Source organism: Ahaetulla prasina, chromosome 7 (genome assembly GCF_028640845.1).
Source record: "Ahaetulla prasina isolate Xishuangbanna chromosome 7, ASM2864084v1, whole genome shotgun sequence".
Lineage (NCBI taxonomy): Eukaryota > Metazoa > Chordata > Lepidosauria > Squamata > Colubridae > Ahaetulla > Ahaetulla prasina.
Genome location: NC_080545.1, coordinates 10,195,117 through 10,217,593, shown reverse-complemented (window position 1 = coordinate 10,217,593; position 22,477 = coordinate 10,195,117). Strand labels below are relative to the sequence as shown.

The following is a 22,477-nucleotide window of genomic DNA, read 5'->3' as shown; positions in this document are numbered from 1 at the left end:
AGCGCACAAACGTGCCTACCGTTCCTGTCTTATTGTTTTTCTTTTCTTCTTCCTATATATACATAGGAAGGTTTTCACGGGTGTTTGTATGTAGGTCTTTGGTTGTTCGGGTTTTCTCCCGTGTAAAATTGGAAATGTCTTGGCAACGTTTCGACGAAGTCTCATTCGTCATCTTCAGGCTTCGTCATATATAAGCATATATATATGCTTATACCTCCTAATATTTACTCATATATATATATATATATATATATATATATATATATATATATATATATATATATATATATATATATATATATATATATAAGCATATATATATGCTTATACCTCCTAATATTTACTCATATATATGTTTATATACTATATAATCTTTTTATATGATGTTGTGACAAAATAAATAAATAAATAAATAAAACTATGGTACGACAGCAGTGATGGCGAACCTTTTTAGCACCGAGTGCCCAAACCGGAACTTGTGTGCAGGTGCAGGCATGTGTGCATGCCAGCGCACCCGAAACCCAAAAACCAGCTGGCCGGGGCGCTGTTGTGCCTCGTCCTCCTTCCTCTCCTCAGCCGGGCCCCTCCCGTCTCCTCCCAGGCCTGCTATCAGACTCGGAGTCTGATAATGAAGATGAACGGCTTTTCATGCCTCCAGCCCCCGGCCCTGGCCCCATGCCCGGACAGGATGTCAGGAATGAACAAACAAACCTCACTCATTCTGCGTGTGTTCCTTTGGCTCAGCCATCAGAGGAAGTCAGCCACAGATTGGAATTACTCGGGCCTACTCCTTCTGACCCCTCCCTTTCTCAAACAGCAGAAGACAATTCAAAGTGGGAGGATCCTCGCTTCCGGAGATCTGAGAGGTGACGCCAGCAGAAGGAAGGGAGGGGCAGGCCTGGATAAATGCTGAGTCATGGAGCCACACCCCACAGCCTATATAAAGGACCTGCTTGTGGCATTCCAACTTTGAGTCAAGCAAAGTCTCATCTAGCTTGCTGAAGTCACAACTTGGACTCCTGCCTGCCCTGAGAAACCTCGGAGGAATTTGGCAAAGCTACAGAGGCTTCGTTGCCATGCTTGATATGGACTTCCTAGACCTGGTCGTCGGAGGGGGAGTGGGACACGGCAGGCACATGCGCTCATCAGCCAGTTGGTCTTCGGGTTTCCGGCATGCACATATGTGCCAGCCAGCTGGTCTTTGCGCACACTGAAACACCAGAAACCCAAAGACCAGCTGGCTGGCGCATGCATGCCTGGTTTTTGGTTCGTTTTGGCCATTTTTTTGGCTCTTTTCAGGCTGTTTTTTGGTCATTTTCAGGACATTTTTTGACCAGCTGGCTGGAAACCAAAAGAGCAGCTGGCAACAGTGCACATGCCCACAGAGAGGGCTCTGTGTGCCACCTCTGGCACACGTGCCATAGGTTCGCCATCACTGTGCTATAGCAATAACAATAACACTTAGATTTACATACTGCTTTACAGTGCTTTACAGCCCCATCTAAGCAGTTTACAGAGTCAGCCTATTGCCCCCCAACAATCTGGGTCCTCATTTTACCCACCTCGGAAGGAAGGAAGGCTGAGTCAACCTTGAGCCAGTTAGAATCGAACTGATGGCAGTGGGCAGAATTAGCCTGCAGTACTGCATTCTGACCACTGTGCCCCAAGGAACGAGAAAGGGAATGGAGGGAGGGAAGGAAGGAAGGAAGGAAGGAAGGAAGGAAGGAAGGAAGGAAGGAAGGAAGGAAGGAAGGAAGGAAGGAAGGAAGGAAGGAAGGAATAGTCATAGGAATAGCACTTAGACTTATATACCGCTTCACAGGGCTTTTACAGCCCTCTCTAAGCAGTTTACAGAGCCAGCCTATTGCCCCCAACAATCTGGGTCCTCATTTTACCCACCTCGGAAGGAAGGAAGGCTGAGTCAACCTTGAGCTTGGTGAGATTTGAACTGCCAAATTGCAGGCAGCCAGCAGGCAGCAGAAGTAGCCTGCAGTACTGCACTCTGACCACTCCGCCACTGTGGTTCATAAACCGCACAATTCATTTTTTTTTTTTAAAAATCCTTTTTGTTGTCCTCTGTCCTAGAGCAGTGGCCCCCAAACCTTTTGGGCACCAGGGATCGGGTCCGTGGAGAGAGGTTTTTCCGCGGGCTGGAGGGAGCGTGGTTTCACATGGGCCTTTGCTTGTTTGCGTGGCCCAGTTTCTAGGATACCACGGATTGGTGCTAGTCCATAAACGAGGGATTGGGGACTGCTGTTCTAGAGTTTTCTATTGGTAGCTTATCACTCTTTGGCCCTAGAAAGATAGCGTACATAAACTCAACTGCTTCGGAATGTAATATTTAGTACATAATTTTAATTTAAAATGCTAGAGAATTCCTGGAAGCCAGACAAATTAGCCATCAACAGACACATAGACAAAAACGACATCTACCTACTGTGCAAAAGAGACAATCAACAAGCCCAAAAGGGGACAAAACGATCAAAACGCTTCCCCACCAGCAATCGACACCCAGCAATCAACACTGTCATACGGATCCTGTTTCCAGTTACAGCTTGATGACCTGAATGGGGTGGGGGGAATGAATATGTCAACAGTTTGTTAACCTGATAGATGAAACGTACTGATATTTTCTCCCTTGGTCTTATTCTTTTTTTATAAAACAACATTCTTTAGGAGAACATATTAATAAGCCAATCTTCAGCTGGACAAATTTCATTCAAAGTTATTGATTTTGGATCGAGCTGCTACGAACATCAAAGAGGTTCGCGGAGTCAAGTAGATACAATTTTTTACTTGATTTAAAAAAAAAAATACTTTGAATTGATTTCGCTTATTCTATAGATGTAAAGGGGATCACAAAATGCTGACAGGGCAATCCTGTAGCATTTCCTTCTCTCGGTCAATGTCTTGGAGCTCATATAAGGGAGTTTGCACCTGAGTAGCTATTTTTCTCACAAATACAGGTAGTCCTTGACTTACGATCACAATTGAACCCAAAATGTATGTTGTTAACTGAAACATTTGTTAAATGTTTCATTTGACAACATAACCGAATGTTAAAAGCGGTTTTTGCCCAGGGGTGAAATCCAGCAGGTTCTGACAGGTTCTGGAGAACTGATAGCGGAAATTTTGAGTAGTTCAGAGAGGAGAGGAGAACAGTGGAAATCTATGGGCTGGTCCTTGGGACACAAGAGCCACTGCTGCTAGAGAAACCCCACCCTAGCTCTGGGGATAAAAGGCAGGGGGCAGAGATGAATAAATGTGGCAGACAACTATTCATCTCCCTCCCGGACAGACTTGTTAGCCTGCGTTGAGAGAGAAACTTTTTGCCGGGCTGCTGGCGCTCCTAATAAAGGAATCATTGAGTTTCTGTAGTTAACATACAGAGGGTTGGTCATGTTTGGGGAGCTGGGTCAGAACAGTCAAGCATCCTCCATAGCAGGGGTCTCCAACCTTGGCAACTTTAAGCCTGGAGGACTTCAGTTCCCAGAATTCCCCAGCCAGCTTTGTTGGCTGGAGTATTCTGGGAGTTGAAGTCCTCCAGGCTTAAAGTTGCCAAGGTTGGAGACCCCTGCTCCAAAGCAAATGCGGAGGATGGGGAACTAGTCAAGAGAGAGGCACAGATTCAGATGCAGGATGGGGGGCGGAGGTTCGTATTGCAGGAATAAGCCATGGAAGCAACTGCTTCAAAACAACAAGCAGAACGTTAGATCTATTGGCACAAATAGTGACTTACAGAGTAAAGACTGTCACACCTATCCTGCGTGGCCTGCACTGGCTGCCGGTAGCCTTCCGGGTGCAATTCAAGGTGTTAGTGACCACCTTCAAAGCGCTCCATGGCTTAGGACTGGGTTACTTACGAGACCGCCTACTGCCACCGTTGGCCTCCCAACGATCTGTGCGCTCCCACAGAGTGGGCCTGCTCAGGACGCCGTCGACCAAACAATGCCGGTTGGCGACCCCCCAGGAGGAGAGCCTTCTCTGTGGCAGCACCGGCCCTTTGGAACGAGCTGCCTCCGGGGTTACGCCAACTCCCCGACCTCCGAACCTTCAAGCGGGAACTGAAGACCTTACTATTTAATCGTGCGGGACTAGCCTAAGTGTATTTTAACTATAATTTTAAATTTTAAGGGGTTTTACATCGGTCTAGGACCGTTTTAGTTAATTAGGCCTATTTAATATTCGTTTTAAATCCGTTTTTAAATTTGTTATTTATATTATGTATTCTTTGTGTTTTTAAACGGCTGTAAACCGCCCTGAGTCCTTCGGGAGAAGGGCGGTATAGATATTGAACTATAAATAAAAAATAAATAAAAGGTGGCAGAGGAAAATCAGAGAAATGCTGGGAGGGAGGCGTTTTTGATAGTGACTGAGCTACCCTCTCTCATGATTTTTTTCCCCCTCCGGTGTCCATTCCCCCTTTCTTGTTTGCTTTAGTGTACACTTATGTCCAAAGCCGGTTTTATCGTTCTCCAGAAGTCATTCTGGGCCACCCGTATACAACCTCGATCGATATGTGGAGCTTGGGTTGCATCATCGTCGAGCTCTACACGGGGTACCCTCTTTTCCCAGGGGAAAATGAAGTGGAGCAGCTTGCCTGCATTATGGAGGTACCTTCTGTTACATCACTAACTGAGGTCGGTAAAATGAGGACCCAGATTGTTGGGGGCAGTGTGCCAACTCTGTAAATGCTTAGAGAGGGTTGTAAAGCACTATGTAGTGGTATATAAATCTAAGACAGGGGTCTTCAACCTTGGTCCCTTTAAGACTTGTGGACTTCAACTCCCAGAGTCTCTCAGCCAGCAAACCTGGCTGAGGGACTCTGGGAGTTGAAGTCCACAAATCTTTAAGGGCCCAAGGTTGAGACCCCTGCTCCAAAGCAAATGCAGAGGATGGGGAACCAGTCAAGGGAGAGGCACAGATTCAGATGCAGGATGGGGGTGCAGAGGTTCGTATTGCAGGAATAAGCCATGGAAGCAACTGCTTCAAAACAACAAGCAGAACGTTAGATCTATTGGCACAAATAGTGACTTACAGAGTAAAGACTGTCACACCTATCCTGCGTGGCCTGCACTGGCTGCCGGTAGCCTTCCGGGTGCAATTCAAGGTGTTAGTGACCACCTTCAAAGCGCTCCATGGCTTAGGACTGGGTTACTTACAAGACCGCCTACTGCCACCGTTGGCCTCCCAACGACCTGTGCGCTCCCACAGAATGGGCCTGCTCAGGGTGCCGTCGACCAAACAATGCCGGTTGGCGACCCCCAGGAGGAGAGCCTTCTCTGTGGCAGCACCGGCCCTTTGGAACGAGCTGCCTCCGGGGTTACGCCAACTCCCCGACCTCCGAACCTTCAAGCGGGAACTGAAGACCTTACTATTTAATCGTGCGGGACTAGCCTAAGTGTATTTTAACTATAATTTTAAATTTTAAGGGGTTTTACGTCGGTCTATGACCGTTTTAGTTAATTAGGCCTATTTAATATTCGTTTTAAATCCATTTTTAAATTTGTTATTTATATTATGTATTCTTTGTGTTTTTAAATGGCTGTAAACCGCCCTGAGTCCTTCGGGAGAAGGGCGGTATAGATATTGAACTATAAATAAAAAATAAATAAAAGGTGGCAGAGGAAAATCAGAGAAATGCTGGGAGGGAGGCGTGAGAGAAACATTTTTGATAGTGACTGAGCTACCCTCTCTCATGATTTTTTTCCCCCTCTGGTGTCCATTCCCCCTTTCTTGTTTGCTTTAGTGTACACTTATGTCCAAAGCCGGTTTTATCGTTCTCCAGAAGTCATTCTGGGCCACCCGTATACAACCTCGATCGATATGTGGAGCTTGGGTTGCATCATCGTCGAGCTCTACACGGGGTACCCTCTTTTCCCAGGGGAAAATGAAGTGGAGCAGCTTGCCTGCATTATGGAGGTACCTTCTGTTACATCACTAACTGAGGTCGGTAAAATGAGGACCCAGATTGTTGGGGGCAGTGTGCCAACTCTGTAAATGCTTAGAGAGGGTTGTAAAGCACTATGTAGTGGTATATAAGTCTAAGACACTGGTCTCCAACCTTGGTCCCTTTAAGACTTGTGGACTTCAACTCCCTGAGTCCCTCAGCCAGCAAACCTGGCTGAGGGACTCTGGGAGTTGAAGTCCACAAGTCTTAAAGGGACCAAGGTTGGAGACCCCTGGTCTAAGAGACCCGTCTAGCCACCCCTGAATTCCATTGAATTTTATCTAGTGCCAATTTAGCTTTGACCATGAATAGGTAAAGATTCTTATATACACGTAGCATGGAATCAATTTGAAGCGCTTTGAATTAAACTCCTGTTCCCGGTTACTTGTGCCTGACAGGTGTTCTTGTACATCTTCCAGTGCTGTTCTCCTCAGCCACATAGTTTCACCTGGATTTATAGCAGTGCAATATCCCTTGTCACAACCTAGCACAGCGTTAAATAGAGCAAGCGTTAAATCTAGTCGCTCACTCTGAGCTGAGTCCTGAAACAGTCACTCAATTCACAGCTCAGCTTTGGACTTCAACTGTCAGTTTTGGAAGGCAATTTTCTTTCTTGCTTCTTAACTGCCACATATTTTAGCTGGGGAAGTTGGGAGGGGGTTGTTGTTGGAGCGGTAGAAAGTTAGTCATAACAACATTCCGTATTCAAGGACATCCTGCGTCTGATGTAGACTGCCTGAAGATTGTATCCAATTGGGTGTGAAGAGTTGATTGGACAATGTGATGAACTTGTGGGTGTGGGACAGGACTGTGAACTGTCAACTGGGTGTGGAAAACCTGGAAGATTTCAGTTTCGGGTTTTCCCAACTGTGCCAACATGACATCTCTAATAATTTGGAACATTGAGGAACCTCAAGCCTCAGAGCTTTATTTCGTTGGGGGTGTTCCTTGGAACCCTGACATCAATTATATTAACTACTGATTGCTTTACGGAGAAACTGTAAACTTTGTTTCTCCTCCCCTTCCTTCGTCCCTCCCTTCCTCTCTCCCTCTCTATCTTTCATCTCTCTCTCTCTTTCATCTCTCTGTTTCTGTCTCTGTTTCTTTTCTTTCATTTTAAAGATCTTAGGACTTCCGCCATCTGATTTCATTCAAACTGCATCAAGAAAACGAACATTCTTTGGTAAGCATTGATCATTAGTGAACAATTCACTTAATAGAATAGAATAGAATTTTTTTTATTGGCCAAGTGTGATTGCACACACAAGGAATTTGTCTTGGTGCATACGCTCTCAGTGTACATAAAAGAAAAGATACGTTCATCAAGAATTCTAAGGTACATTAAGTGGCTATAATGATGTTGAAAGAAGCCTCTATTTTGAGGACTGCTTTATGCAGGGAGAATGTGGCTCTTGATTTAAGCATTTATCCACCTAATATTTAATAGGAGGATGAAATAACACCCTCCCCCCGCTTCATCATGGGAAAAGCTGTGGTGATGAAGTGGTTGGAATGCAGTATTGCAGACTAACTCTGCCCACAGCCATGAGTTCAATCCTGACCAGTTCAAGGTTGACTCAGCCTTCTGTCTTTCTGAGGTCGGTAAAATGAGGCCCCAGATTGTTGGGGGCAATATGCTGACTCTGTAAATCACTTAGCATTGTGAAGCGGTATATAAGTCTAAGTGTTGGTGCTATAAACATAATATAAGACGTATAAAATATATAAATTGTAAGAGCCATGGTTGCGCAGTGGTTAGAATGCAGTATTGCAGGCTAACTCTGCCCACTGCCAGGCGTTCGATCCTGATGGAGCTCACGATTGACTCAGCCTTCGTGAGGTTGGTAAAATGAGGAACCCACATTGTTGGGGGCAACTGGCTGACTCTGTAAACCGCTTAGAGAGGACTGTATAGCACTGTGAAGCGGTATATAAGTCTAAGTGCTGGTGCTATTTTACGCAAATGGGCTATTTTGGATCCTACATGTTCACGTTGTCACTGTTACACAACGAAGTGCAACAGATGCACTGAACAACACTGTCTGAGCTGGCACTAGCCAGAAAGCTTTGCTTTGGACCCAAGGAAGAAAATATATGGGTGGATGCTGACCCAAGGGATATTGTGTTTGTAGAGAAAAATATGATGGCCCTTTTGAATGTAGCATGCACTGCGTAAAAATTGGGACCCACCCCTATGCCTACAGCCAATTAATTCTGTATTAAAAGAATTCATACTTGGCTGCCTGGCTATAAAGTGAAACGTCTAGCTCCACAGGCAATTTCAGACAAACAAGTGATGTGCAAGACTGCAACATTGGCTCCCTCTGACTATGTGTATTTTCTCCTGCGTAGACTGACAGTTTGTGCAAATGTCTCTCCGTTTCACAATTTCAGCTGACGTGGAAATGTACCCGTGGTTGTAAAATCCGTTTCCCTCTTTTGTAGATTCCAACGGAGTTCCGAAAAGCGTCACGAACACTAGAGGGAAAATAAGGAACCCAAATTCCAAAGATCTAAACGCTGTTTTGAAAACGCACGTTGGCTCCTTTCTGGATTTCCTCAAGAAGTGCCTCGTGTGAGATTATTTTTTTTGAAACAAGATTATTTTGCTAAATCCTTGCTTTTATTTTTCCCATGCTTTAAAAAAAAAAAAGAAAGAAAGAAATAGCTGTAGAGAAATGGAGAATTGTAAAGAAGTTATTCTTGGATAGCTTAATTCCCCATTTGGTCAATTATCTCTGGAAATGGTTTGTTAGGAAAATGCTACGACAGTGATTTCCAGTTGCATTTGATGAGTAATTGGAAAGCGTACTAAATAGTTTTTTGTAATAAGACTTTCCTGTGGATTTTGAAGAATTTTCTTAGCATATTCCATGTTCTCACACAATCATGGACAGGGGTGAAATGCTCCTGGTTCGGACCGGATCGCACGATTCATTAGCAATGGGGACGGATAGTTCGGAGAATCGGTAGCAAAAATCCCTGCTCCCCCCACCGCCCACGCCTCGCTGTTCCTCTTCTCTGTCCCTGAAGCTCTCGGTCGTGATATAGCTGCTAACAGTCTTAAATGACTGCCGCAGCGCTTCAAAAGGTCGCACTACAGCTCATCAGCGCTGTAGGCGGCTAGTAGACCGGTGCCTCTATTTTTAAAGAAGGTAGACCGGTGCCTCCCAAAAAAAGGCAATTAGTAGACCGGAGCTTCTATTTTTAAAGAAGGTAGACCGGTGCGCTCCCAAGTTTTGTATATTGTTTATTATTTTTATTATTTATTATTATTGGCCATGCCCATTCAGTCACCTGACCACCAAGCCATGCCCACCGGGTCACCTGACCACCAAGCCACACCCACCAATTAAGCCACGCCCACAGAACCGGTAGGGAAAATTTTTAGATTTCACCCCTGATCATGAATGTCTGCAGTGACTACAAAATATGACAAAATAAGCAAAGAGGCCTGGCTAGGATCTTGCTTCAAGCAAAGTGGGCCCTTAGATGCTTCCAAATGTTATGCAGGGTCTTTGCCATTAAGATGAAACATCTGTAAGCTGCCACTGTAACTTCATTGTGAGTCAAGCTCACAAAAGAGTTGTAAAATAGGAAGATGGAATCAAACTGACTGGAGCACCCAAATGGCAAAAGTTTTTTTTCCCCCTTAGAATTCCTTGTCACCCAAGCTCTCCTGGCAGCACAATGGCTCAGTGGCTAAGACCCTGAGCTTGTCAGCTGGAAAACCAGCAGCCCAGGTTCAAGACCCGAGAGCCATACGACGGGGTGAGCTCCCGTCCTCGCTCCAGCTCCTGCCAACCTAGCAGTTTGAAAGCATGCAAATGTGAATAGATAAATAGGTACCACTTTGGTGGGAAGGTAACAGCGTTCCGTGATTTTATGCTGGCCACATGATTGCAGCAATACCCTGTTTCCTCAAAAATAAGACATCCCCCGATAATAAGACCAATCGGGATTTTGAGCGCATGCGCTAAAATAATCCTCCCCCCGAAAATAAGCCCTCCCTGAAAATATTTAAACGTAGAGCTGGAAATCAGGTAAGACAGCAAGAGGAGCCCCATCTTGCTCCACATGCCCCAAAATAATAAAACCTCCCCCCAAAAAAGGCCAAGCACTTATTTCAGGGTTCAAAAAAATATAAGACAGGGTCTTATTTTCGGGGAAACACGGTGTTGTGGCTCTGGGCCCCGGGCCTGGCCTCCTGGAGCCGGATGACTCGGAAAGTTAGGAGGAGGAGCTGGCAAGGCCTCCTTCCCCCCCTGGATCTTCCTCCTCCCTGGCACTGTCCCAGATTCCAGCTGCAGGCCAGGAGGAGGAGCTGACAAGGCCTCTTTCCCCCGACCCCTCCTCCTCCCTGGCAATGCCCCAAGAACCAGCTGCTGAGGATCAATCTTGGCTAGATGTGAAACAGTGATGCCGAGAGAAGCGTGCGCAGCAGAGGAAAGGGTGGGGCAGGCCCAGGGAGTGCTGAGTTATGGAGCCACACCCCACAGGGGATAAAAGCAGGGAGAGTGCTCCGTAGGCCCTTGTGTTGGACAAAGTTACGGACTACTGGCTTTTGGACTGCTTTGGACTGAAGGCTGGGATTACTTGTGAGTACTTTAGATCATCCTGCAGACACCTGGTTGCCCTGGCAATGGCCTGTCGGCACGCTGCTGCTTGATAAGGACTTGGCTGGCATGTGAAGGAATGTTGCCAGAACTTTTGCTGCCAGAAGGAACCCGGCCAAGTGTAAATAAATTGCTGGCAGACAGCCTCGGCTAGTGTATTGTTTTGGGAAGGAAGGGAGGGGACAGAACACACGGTATCTTTGGTCAGGGCTGGCTCAATGGCCTTGAAATGGAAATGAGCAACACCCTCTGGAGTTGGCAATGACTAGCACAGTAAAACCCACTGGGACTCCTTTATTTTTAGCTTTTTAAGCTTTACCTCTTCTTTTTAGTACACAATAGTCCTTAAGGTGCAGCTATTCATTTAGTGACCATTCAAGATGACATCACTGGAAAAAATGGCATGACCATTCCTTGTACTTATGACAGCATCTGCGATCACAATTTGGGTGCTTAGCAACCAACGTATATTTATGAGGGTTGCAGCATCCTGAAATCATGTGGTCACTTTTTGCAACCTTCCCAGGCGGCTTCTGATAAGCAAAGTCGATGGGGAAAGCTAGATTTGCTTAATGACCATGTGACTCATTTAACAACTGCAAAAATTCACTTCACAACCAGGTAAAACAGGTTGCAAAATCGTGCATGTCTCACTTAGCCTTGCTCAGCAACGGAAATGTTGGTCGTAATTGTGGTTGTACGTCGAGGACTACCTGTATTAAATAGATGCTCGGTTCTTCATTCGGACCTTCCCAAAGTAGTCCTTGACCTATGACCGCAACTGAACCCTACATTTCTGTTACTAAACGGGAGAGTTGTTAAGTGAGTTTTGCCCCATTCTCTAATCTTTCTCGTTACAATTGTTAAGTGAATCACTGCAGTTGTTAAGCCAGTAACACAATTGTTTAGTGAATCCGGCTTCCCTGTTGACTTTGCTTGTCAGAAAATCGCCAAAGGGGACCACCTGACTTTGGGTCACAGCAACCGTCGTAAGTATGAACCAGTTGCCAAGCATCCAAATTTTGATCACATGAGGTCTTAAGTTATAATAAGGCCGAATATTATTAAACCGAATACAGTCCGGTTTAATAATAGCCAGTTTCCAACACGGAGTAGAAGTTTGCTTCCTTCAATACAGGCAGTCTTTGACTTACGGCAATAATTGATCCCGAAATTTCTGTTGCCAAGTGAGACACGTTTGTCAAGGGAATCCCTGCGGTTGTTGAGTTAGTAACCCGGTTGTTAAGTGAACCTGGTTTCCCCATTAATGTTGCTTGTCAGAAGCTCGCAAAAGGGGAACAGGTCACCCTGGGACGCTGCAATTGTCATAAATACGAGTCAGTTGCCAAGTGTGCAAATTTGGACCATGTGTCTGTAGGAACACTGCAACCGTCAGAAGACGGCTATAAGTAACCTTTTTCAGTTGCCGTTGTAATTTCGAATGGTCTCTAAGGGAACTGTTGTAAATTGAGGACTGCCTGTATTGCATCCATGCAGACCCGTCATTAAATATAGGATGTTGTCCATGATTAGAGGAGGAGAGGAGAGGAGAAGAGAAGAGAAGAGAAGAGAAGAGAAGAGAAGAGAAGAGAAGAGAAAATGTGGAATGGAATGGAATGGAATGGAATGGAATGGAATGGAATGGAATGGAATAGAATAGAATACAATAGAATAGGAATGATTAGAGTAGGAGAGGAGAGGAGAAGAGAACAGAACAGAACAGAACAGAAAATGTGGAATGGAATGGAATAGAATAGAATAGAATAGAATAGAATAGAATAGAATAGAATAGAATAGAATAGAATAATTAGAGTAGGAGAGGAGAGGAGAAGAGAAGAGAACAGAACAGAACAGAACAGAAGAGAAAATGTGGAATGGAATGAAATGGAATGGAATGGAATGGAATGGAATAGAATAGAATAGAATAGAATAGAATAGAATAGAATAGAATAGAATAGAATGATTAGAGTAGCAGAGGAGAGGAAAGGAGAAGAGAAGAGAACAGAACAGAACAGAACAGAAAATGTGGAATGGAATGGAATGGAATGGAACGGAACGGAACGGAACGGAACGGAACGGAACAGAACAGAACAGAACAGAACAGAACAGAACAGAATAGAATGATTAGAGTAGGAGAGGAGAGGAGAGAAGAGGAGAAGAGAAGAGAAGAGAAGAGAAGAGAAGAGAACAGAACAGAACAGAACAGAACAGAACAGAACAGAACAGAAAATGTGGAATGGAATGGAATGGAATGGAATGGAATAGAATAGAATAGAATAGAATAGAAGGGACCTTGGAGGTCCTAGTCCAGCTCCCTGCTCAAGCAGGAGAACTTATACCATTTCAGATAAATGACTGTCTAGACCAGGGTTGTCAAACTCGCGGGCTGTGGGCCGGATGTGTCACATGCTGGCTCCACCCCCGCCCGGTTTAGCGAAGGGGGAAAGTCCCGATACGTCACGTGACGATGCCATGACGACACAAGTTTGACACCCCTGGTCTAGATTCTTCTTAAAAACATCCAGTGATGGAGCACCCTCGATTTCTAGAGGCAAGCCATTCCACTGGTTAATTGTTCTCACTGTTAGGAAGTTTCTCCTTAATTCCAGGTTTTTTCTCTCTTTGATCAGTTTCCATCCATTGCTTCTTGTCCTGCTCTCTAGTGCTTTGGAGAATAGCTTGACTCCCTCTTCTTTGTGGCAGCCACTCAAATACTGGAACACTGCTATCATGTCACCCCTAGTCCTTCTTTTCTTTAGACTAGCCAGACCCAAAACCTGCAGCCGTTCTTCATACGGTTTAGTCTCCAGGCCTTTGATCATCTGAGTCGCCTTTTATTAAGGTAAAGGAAAAGGTTCCCCTCAGACATACGTGCTAGTCGTTCCTGACTCTATCATCTCCTCCTGACTCCTCATCTCCGTTTCAAAGCCGAAGAGCCAGCGCTATCCAAAGACGTCTCCATGGTCATGTGGCCGGCATGACTAAACCCCGAAGGTGCACGGAACGCTGTTCCCTTCCCACCAAAGATGGTCCCTATTTTTCTACTTGCATTTTTTACATGCTTTCGAACTGCTAGGTTGGCAGAAGCTGGAACAAGTAACGGGAGCTCACCCCATTACGCAGCACCAGGGATTCGAACCGCTGAACTGCCAACCTTTCGATAGACAAGCTCAGCGCCTTAGACACCGAGCCACTGGGTCCCTTTTATAAATCTATTTTATTTTATTTTATTTTATTTTAGCCTTTTATTAGTCTAGCCTTAATCTGGGTTTTTTATTATCCTCTCTTCATATCAAGATGGAAACCTTCTTTGCGCATGATTCCGGAAGAAGCCATCCACCACGCCTGGATGGAGGAACCGTGGCCGCCCAGACTGAAACAGAAGCCCAAGACGGCTACAAAGCCGAGTGAGACAACTTTCTACACGCCAGCAGAGAAGAAAAAGGAAAACGCTCATAAAAATACACAGATAGAAAAAGGAGGTTGTTTAGTTTTAATTCTTGCTTTCCTTTTAAAAATAATAATAATAATAATCAAAGCTCTACATGTACTCCTTGACTTACAACCGTTCATTCAGCGACTGTATGAAGTTAGGACAGTGTTAAAAAAAAAAAAGGTGACTGAGGACCAGTCCTCACACTTATGACAGCCCCACCCCTCAGCAGTGGTGGGATTCAAATAATTTAACAACTAGTTCTCTGCCCTAATGGATGGGCGTGGCCATGGTGGGCATGGACAGGGGGTGTGACAGCCTGCACCCCTCTGGGAGCAAAAATGGGCCGTGGGGGGGCACCACCACCTCCGCGCCCCATTTTGGGCCTAGTAGGCCTCCCAGGAGGGAGCAAAAACAGGCTACGAGAGCCGCGCTACATCCCCCTGCAACCTCTTTTGGGCCTAGTAGGCCTCCCTGCAACCTCTTGGGAGCAAAAATCAGTCAGGGATGTGTGACTTCTGGAAGAGGCAGGGAGGGGAGGGGAGGGGCCAGCCAGCAATTTAACAACCGGTTCGGCCGAAGTGGTGCGAACCGGTTGAATCCCACTATTGCCCTACAGTCATTTGGGCAGTCAAAATTTGGGCAGCTGGCAATGGTACATTTATTTTACAACAGAATAAGCATCCCGGGGTCACATAATCGCCACTTCCCAGGGGACTTCTGACAAGCTAAATCAACAGGGGAAGCTGGATTCGCTTAACGGCTGCGTGATTCGCTCAACGACTGCGTCCAAAGTCATAAAATCTGGCGTGACTCGCTTAGGAGCTGTGATGTGGCATTGGTTAGAATGCAGTATAAGCAGTCCTTGACATGCAACAGTTCATCTAGTGACCGTTCGAAGCTACCACTGAAAAAAAGTGACTCGTGACCGTTTTTCACACTTACGACCTGGGCAGGATACCCCATGATCACGTGATCCAAATTCTGATGCTTGACAACTGGTTCATAGTCATGACATTGTTGTGTCCCGGGGTCACGTGATCCCCTTTTGTGATCTTCTCATGAACAAAATCAATGGGGGCAGCCAGATTCACTTAACAACCAGGTTACTAACTTATCCACTGCAGTGATTCACTGAACAACGGTGGCGAGATAGGCCGTCAAATGAGGCGAAACTCCCTTAAAAATGTCTCGATTAACAACAGAACTATGGGGCTCAATTATGGTCGTAAGTTGAGGACTACCTGTATAAAGAACATTTTCCTGGTGATGTGTACAGCAGTGGCACAATCGGTGGGTTCTCTATCTATCTTTTTAGTTTTTAAGAAGCAGCCTTTGGGGTGTAGTTTAATTGATTTATTTTTTTTTGCACATTGCAGAGGGCTGGACTAGATGATCCCTTTGGTTCCCTCCAGCTCCACAGTTCTATGATTCTATGGCTTCTCTCTGTCAAGCTGGGTGGCAGGAAGCATAGCAGGTAGCTTTCATTAGATTTAAAATCAACAAGAACCAAACCAAAGGGACGATATTCCCTCTAAATTCAAAAGTGAGAAAAGAAAAAAATGAATTTAAAGAAATGATTCTCAGAGAATTGCTGAGTTTGTCACAATTTTGTTGCTTGCTTTCATTATTGTGTGATGGGCAGGCTAGCGCCAGTAAAATAATATTACAGGTAGTCCTCGGCTTATGACCGTTCATTTAGTGACCATTTGAAGTTACAGCAGCACTGAAAAAGTGACTTATGGCCATTTTTTCACACTTACAGCCATTGAAGTATCCCCATTGGCTTAAAGACCCTGCGATTCACTTAACAACCATGGCAAAAAAAAAATATTACCGTATTTTTCAGACTATAAGACGCACCTGACTAATAAGACGTACCGAAATTTAGAAGAAGAAAACAACAAAAAAAGTTTTTGGCCGCCATGTGCCCCATTTTTGGGCCTTTTTTTTTTTTTTGCTCTTTTTGAGCTGTTTTTTGGCCCGTTTTTGAGGCTTTTTTCCAGCCCATTTTTGAGGCTTTTTTCAGCTTTTTTTTTTTGCCTGTTTTCAAGGCTTTTTTTCGCTTGTTTTTGAGGCCCATTTTTTCCCCGAAAAACGGGCCAAAAAAAGCCTCGAAAATGGGCCGAAATAAACTCTGAAAACAGGGTGTGCAGAGGCAAAAAAAAAACGGCCGGTGGGTGAGCGGGGCTTCGGCAATATTCTGTCTATAAGACACACAGACATTTTCACCCCCTTCTGGGAGACAAAAAAAGTGTGTCTTATAGTCCGAAAAATACGGTAATAAAATCAGGCCCTGCTCACTTAACAACTGCCTTGCTTAACAATAGGAGTCGTGCTCCCCATTGTAGTCGTAAGTCGAGGATTACCTGTATTTGAAAGCTTGGCTAGCGGCCAATTGCTGCTCTCTGGTTTTAGTCTTCAAACCCAACAATAATATTTTGCCGTCTTTCCTTTTCTGCAGATGACATCGCTCGGGAACAGCCCAGCACAGAAGTAAAATCCGACCCACCTGAAAAATTACCTGCTTCGCATCAAAAACTTTCTCCCGTTGCATTGTCCAAAGATGTAAATAAAGAGGAAAATCAAGACTCAGTTAAACCAGATACTCCAGCAAAGGAAGCAGAACCTCTGATGGAGAAAGTGGCTAAAAGAGATCACAGGCCAGGAAAAGTCTTGCAAAAAAATACAAGCATCTTACCACCCATTAAGTACAAGCGGTGACTGATTCTCTTTCCGTACAGTTCCTAGATAAATATTTTGCTGTAACGTGCTCGAGAACAGAAATTTTAATGCATCTCTCTCTAATCGTGGTCTGTGCGCTTTTATTGGCGGTGTTGGGCCTTAGATGGGACTACTAGACCTCGCGGTCTCCCGGTTTCTAATAAACTGAATTCACATGTGCCGGATGTTGAATCATGGACTCTTAAGGAACTTTGCCAGGCTCCCCAAACAAAGAAAAAAGAAAGAAAAAAAGATCATGCTATGAAAATATAGTAATTTGTGTATTCAAGCAATAAATCGTGGTTTGTTCATTCAAGCGAGCTGAAAATTTATCAGGGAGCGGAAAATCACGTACCAAAGACATGAATAGGTTTGTAGATGAATAGAGTAAGGTTTAATAAATGTGAAGAAGAAATAGTGCTACAAATTCAAGATAAATATCACCTATAAAATGGTTTAACTACAAAAAAAAAACAAAACCCCAAATAACATTTTAAGCAAAATAATGTGTCTGGCTGTTTTTTTGCAAAGGAGTGGAGTCCCATATAAAGCTTAGGAATAGGACATATCTAAAGGAGTGGTGTGGTGGCCTAGAGGCAAAGCTCTCGCCTCACAATCAGGAGGCTGTGAGTTCAATCCTAGGTAGAAGCATATATTTCTTTTTGGACACAATGAGAATATATCTGCTGAACAAAACTCCGCATTGGCAACAGGAAGGGCATCTGGCCATTAAACACTCTGCTAGCTAGCTCCATTCATTCAGTTGCCCAGACTCCACCCCACAAGGGATTATGGGCTACCTGTTAAAAGGAGATAACGATTAGGACATCTCTAAGAAAAGATAAAGGAAAAAGAAGGTTCAGGACTGGACAGCCACTTCTCAGAAATGGTATAGGGGGCTTGAGCAGGGACTTGGACTAGATAACCTACAAGGTCCCTTCCAACTCTGTTATTCTGGTATAGGGATGTCCCAAAAGCAATAGTAAACCATTTTAGCTTAGGGTTAAGAGTTAGGGCAATGATGGCTAACCTTTTTCTTGTTGTGTGCAGAAAGTGTGCATGCACGACAGTGCATGTGCGTGCCAGCACCCATAATGCAATGCACGCCCCCCCTGCGCATGTGCGCATAACCCTCCACACTCCCCCTGCCCCCCACGTGTGCGCACATGACCCCCCCGCCCCCCGTTTTTGGCCTAGCAGGCCTCCCTCCAACCTCCTGGACCCAAAAACGGGCCATGGGGGAGCACACCCTGCATGCCCAGTTTTGGGCCTAGCAGGACTCCCTGTAGCCTCCTGGGCTGGGGGAGCACGCCGCACCCCCTACGCTCTGTCCCCTGTGCATACACGCACATCTCCTGCATGTGTCCCACCCCCGCACATCCCCAAAATCAGCTGGCCGGAGGGAGGCACACCTGTGCCTGTGCGGTGGAGCTGAGCTGGGTGACGGCTCACGTGCCCGCAGAGAGGGCTCCGTGCGCCAGCTGTGGTTCACCATCACGGAGTTGGGGTTTGAGAAGAAAAATGTTGGATGGAATTTTCAGGAGGGTTTGCCGATCCCAGATTTGTGGTGACACCAGAAACAGACTTAGTCAAGAGGCTAATTGATTTTTATGAGCCTTCAGAAGGAAGAGGAAAAGGAGCCACAGGGCCTTGAGTGATTGGAATGATGGGCAGGAGATTAACGAGCCTGCGTTCAGGGGGTTAGCAAACCCATATTGGAGATTTGAGAACTGTCATGGGATGGGGCTGAGTTCTTATTCTTCCCTCCAGCTCTTGCCCAGGACAAGAAAAGAATCCCCAACTGGACATCTCCCAAGCAACAGTGATGTCATCGGCTCATCCTTTCAACCCAGCAGTGCCTCACTGCTTCTGACACACTGGTGGGATTCAGCCGGTTCGGATCAGTTCAGGCGAACTGGTAGTTAAATTGCTGCCTGACCCCACCTCTCCCCCCCGCCCCTTCCAGGAGTTCCCACACGCCCAATTTTGGCTCCCAGATAAGTGCAGGAAGGCCTCCTAGGGCCAAAGTGGGGTGCAGGGGGGAAACTCCCCCCTACATGGCCCATCTTCGCATCTGCCAATCAGCTTTTTTTTATTTTCCTCCCCAAAAACTAAGGTGCGTCTTATACTCAGGTGCGTCTTATACTCTGAAAAATACGGTAACTGGAAAATAAGCCCTAGCATGATTTTTCAGGATGCTGGTAATTAAGCCATACCGCAAAAATAAGCCCCAGTTAAGATCATCAACCAGACAGTTGCATTTACCGTAATTTCCCAAAAATAAGCCCTAACCAGAAAAAAAGCCCTAATGCATCTTTTGGAGCAAAAATTAATATAAGACCTGGTCTTATTTTTGAGGAAATTCTGTACTTAAGTGGTGATCTACTAGAATACCTAGATGCCACTCACATTGAGTCAAGTACCATCTACTCTATGCCTGTACATTTGATTTTCTTGCCTATGTATAACCTCCTGGGTTTCACAAGAGCAATTAAGACTTAGCTTTACCATCCAACCCAATAGGAAGAATTGATTTGTGTGTAAGGAAGGAATTTCAGAACCGTGACTTTTTAATTTTAATTTTAATTTTTAATTTTAATTAAGGTTGACTCAGCCTTCCATCCTTTATAAGGTAGGTAAAATGAGGACCCAGATTGTTGGGGGGGCAATAAGTTGACTTTGTAAATATACAAATAAAATGAGACTATTGCCTTATACACTGTAAGCCGCCCTGAGTCTTCGGAGAAGGGCGGGATATAAATGTAAATTTTTTTTAAAAAAAAAAATGTTTGTGGTTAAACCCTTACAGCTAAGTTTGAAATGGTTATTTATATATACCAGTGATGGCTAACCTTTTTGCCATTGCATGCCAGGAGGGGGGGGTCGTGCACGTGGCCACACCCATAATTCTTTTTTTTTTTTTTTTTATTCAAAAAGTTTTACAAAAATTTTTTCCCCCCCTTTCCCCCCCTCCTCCCCCCTCCCTTCACAACCCCCCTCCCCCCCCCCCGACTTCCCGGAACGAGCACAAGGTATAGTTAAAGATAAAACAAACATATGCTAAAAAGTTTTCGTCCCAACTTAATTATACCCCTACAATCATCAATTCCTAACTTCCCCCAAAAGCAATCAAAATAATACATCATAATCATTCAAAACAGTCTGATAACTCTTAGTCTGATATCTACGTTGAATATAGTCAATCCATTTTTCCATTCCTTTAAGTATCTTTCTTGCGTATTGTCTTTCAAAAAGGCTGATATCTTCGCCATCTCAGCCAAATTGGCAACTTTCAATATCCATTCTTGTATTGTTGGTACTTCTTTTTTCTTCCAATATTGTCCTATTAGTAATCTTGCTGCAGTTATTAGATTTAAAATCAATTTAGTCTCAATTACTGTACAATCCGTAATAATTCCCAACAAGAAAAATTGCAGGAACTTTATCTTCTTTTCAGAACATTTTGTAAAATCCACCAAATTTTTATCCAAAAGGCCTTTATGTCCTTACAAGTCCACCAAATGTGAAAATATGTAGCGTCATCACAATTACATCTCCAACATTTTGCCTGCATTTCTGGATACATACACGATAATTTTTAGGATCTAGATGCCATCTATAAAACATTTTATAAAAATTTTCCTCAGATTCTGTGCCTCGTGAATTTAACATTTCTAACCCAAATTCTTTCCCACGTTTCCAATAATATTGGCTCCTGAAAATTTTGTGCCCACTTTATCATACAGTCCTTTACCAAGTCCCTTTCAGAATCTATTTCAAGTAACACATTATACAATCTCTTTATATGCTCCTGAGACTGATTTCTAATTTGCTTTACCAAATTTCCCTCGTTCTGCTCTATACCAATTTTTTGATCTCTCTTCCATCTAGCATGTAATTGCTCATATTGAAACCAAGTATAATTTTTCCCTTCCTCTCTTAATACTTGCAGAGATTTTAACTGCAAATTACCTCTTTCAGTATACAAAAGATCTTTATATGTAATCATTTCCTGCTTCTGTTCTATGTTTATATTTTCTACTGTATGTCTAGGACATGCCCATATAGGAACCTTATAATTTAGTTTATAAGAGTATTTTTCCAAACACGCAGAAGGGCATTTCTTAGCACATGATTTTTAAAGGCCTTATCCACTTTTTTGTCATAAATTAAATATGCATGCCATCCATATAACAAGTCATAACCTTCTATATTCAAAATTCTGTCCTCTGTTAAATTAAACCAATCACTTATTGCAGAGAGAGCAGCTGCTTCATAGTATAATTTAAAATTAGGCATTTTAAACCTCCCTTTCCGAGAATCTTGAATTATTTTCATTTTAACCCTAGCTTTTTTACCTTCCCATATAAATTTGTTAATTCCCTTCTGCCATTCCTCAAGATTCTTATCTTTCTTAATTATTGGTATCATCTGAAAGAGGAATAAAAATCTAGGTAAAACATTCATTTTAATAGCAGCAATTCTCCCCAGCAAAGATAATTGCAATTTCCAAACAATCAACTCCTTCTGAACTTTTTGCCATAAAACCTCATAGTTATTCTTATACAATTTCACATTTGATGACGTAATATAAACCCCTAAATACTTAACCTTCTTTACAATTTCAAATCCTGTTACTTCCTCTAGTTTTTCTTTCTGTTGTCTGGCCATATTTTTTATTATCACTTTTGTCTTTTCTGATTTACCTTAAACCCTGAGACATTCCCATATTGATCAATTATTTCCAACAAAGATTTACTAGAATTTATAGGGTTTGTTAAAGTAATCACCAAATCATCTGCAAAAGCTCTTAACTTATATTCATACTGTCTAACTCTAATTCCTCTATCTCCTTTACTTCTCGTATTTTATCCAATAATGGTTCTAGAGTTAAAATAAACAATAATGGTGATAAAGGACATCCCTGTCTTGTTCCTTTCGCAATCTTAAAAGGTTCTGTTAAGCTACCATTGATTATAATCTGTGCTGTTTGCTCTCCATAAATTGCCCTAATTATTCTTAAAAAACCATCTCCAAATTGCATCTTTTCTATTAATTTAAATAAAAAATCCCAATGCAATCGATCAAAAGCTTTCTCTGCATCGAGAAAAATAAATGCTGCTGGAATAAAATTTTTCTTTTCTAAGTACTCCAGTAAATTAACAATCTGCCTAACATTATTCCTCATCTGTCTCCCTTTTATAAATCCAGATTGATCATTATGAATTCTTCGCTGCAGAATCAACATTAATCTATTAGCTATTATTTTAACAAATAATCATTATTTAAAAGTGAGATTGGCCTATAATTCCCAGGTTTAGAACAATCCTGTTCCTCTTTTGGTATCAATGAAATAAAAGAGGTTCTCCATGAGGGGGGAATTCCCCCTCCTAGTTGTATCTGATTAAATAATTCCTTAAGTGGACCTAACATCTCATCCTGTAAATTCCTATAATAACTAACTGTAAGCCCATCCGTACCAGGAGTTTTCCCCATCTTTAATTGTTTAATTACCAAAATAATTTCTTCCGAGGTTATAGGCCGATTCAATTCATCCGTTTGTTCTAAAGTTAAATTTTTAACCTTATATTCCTTCAAATACTTATCAATATCCCTATTCGATATATTATCTTTAAGATATAAATTTGTATAATATTCTAAAAAAGCTTTTTTAATTTTATCCTGTTGATATCTCTCTTTACCTTTGTATTCTATTTTTCTATAGTACGTTGTTTTGTCTTTTCCTTAAAGTGT

At 43.4% G+C, this 22,477-nt stretch overlaps 1 protein-coding gene and 1 long non-coding RNA gene across 2 annotated transcripts in view; one reads left to right on the top strand and one right to left on the bottom strand.

Moving 5' to 3' along the window:
* Window positions 1-17,128, top strand: part of DYRK4 (dual specificity tyrosine phosphorylation regulated kinase 4) — a 52,006-nt gene extending 34,878 nt beyond the window's left edge. Inside the window, exons 13-18 of the mRNA XM_058190750.1 lie at window positions 2,677-2,764; window positions 4,441-4,613; window positions 7,073-7,133; window positions 8,396-8,525; window positions 13,864-14,048; window positions 16,464-17,128. Of these exons, the coding sequence (XP_058046733.1) occupies window positions 2,677-2,764; window positions 4,441-4,613; window positions 7,073-7,133; window positions 8,396-8,525; window positions 13,864-14,048; window positions 16,464-16,723 (897 nt within the window). The 3' untranslated portion in view covers window positions 16,724-17,128. The remainder of the gene's footprint in view (window positions 1-2,676; window positions 2,765-4,440; window positions 4,614-7,072; window positions 7,134-8,395; window positions 8,526-13,863; window positions 14,049-16,463) is intronic.
* On the bottom strand, window positions 8,609-12,114 carry LOC131202125 (uncharacterized). The gene is made up of 2 exons (XR_009156067.1): window positions 9,278-12,114; window positions 8,609-9,247 (listed from the first exon to the last, which is right to left on the bottom strand). It is a non-coding gene; the product is annotated as an uncharacterized LOC131202125 (long non-coding RNA).
* Window positions 17,129-22,477: the final 5,349 nt, after the last annotated feature.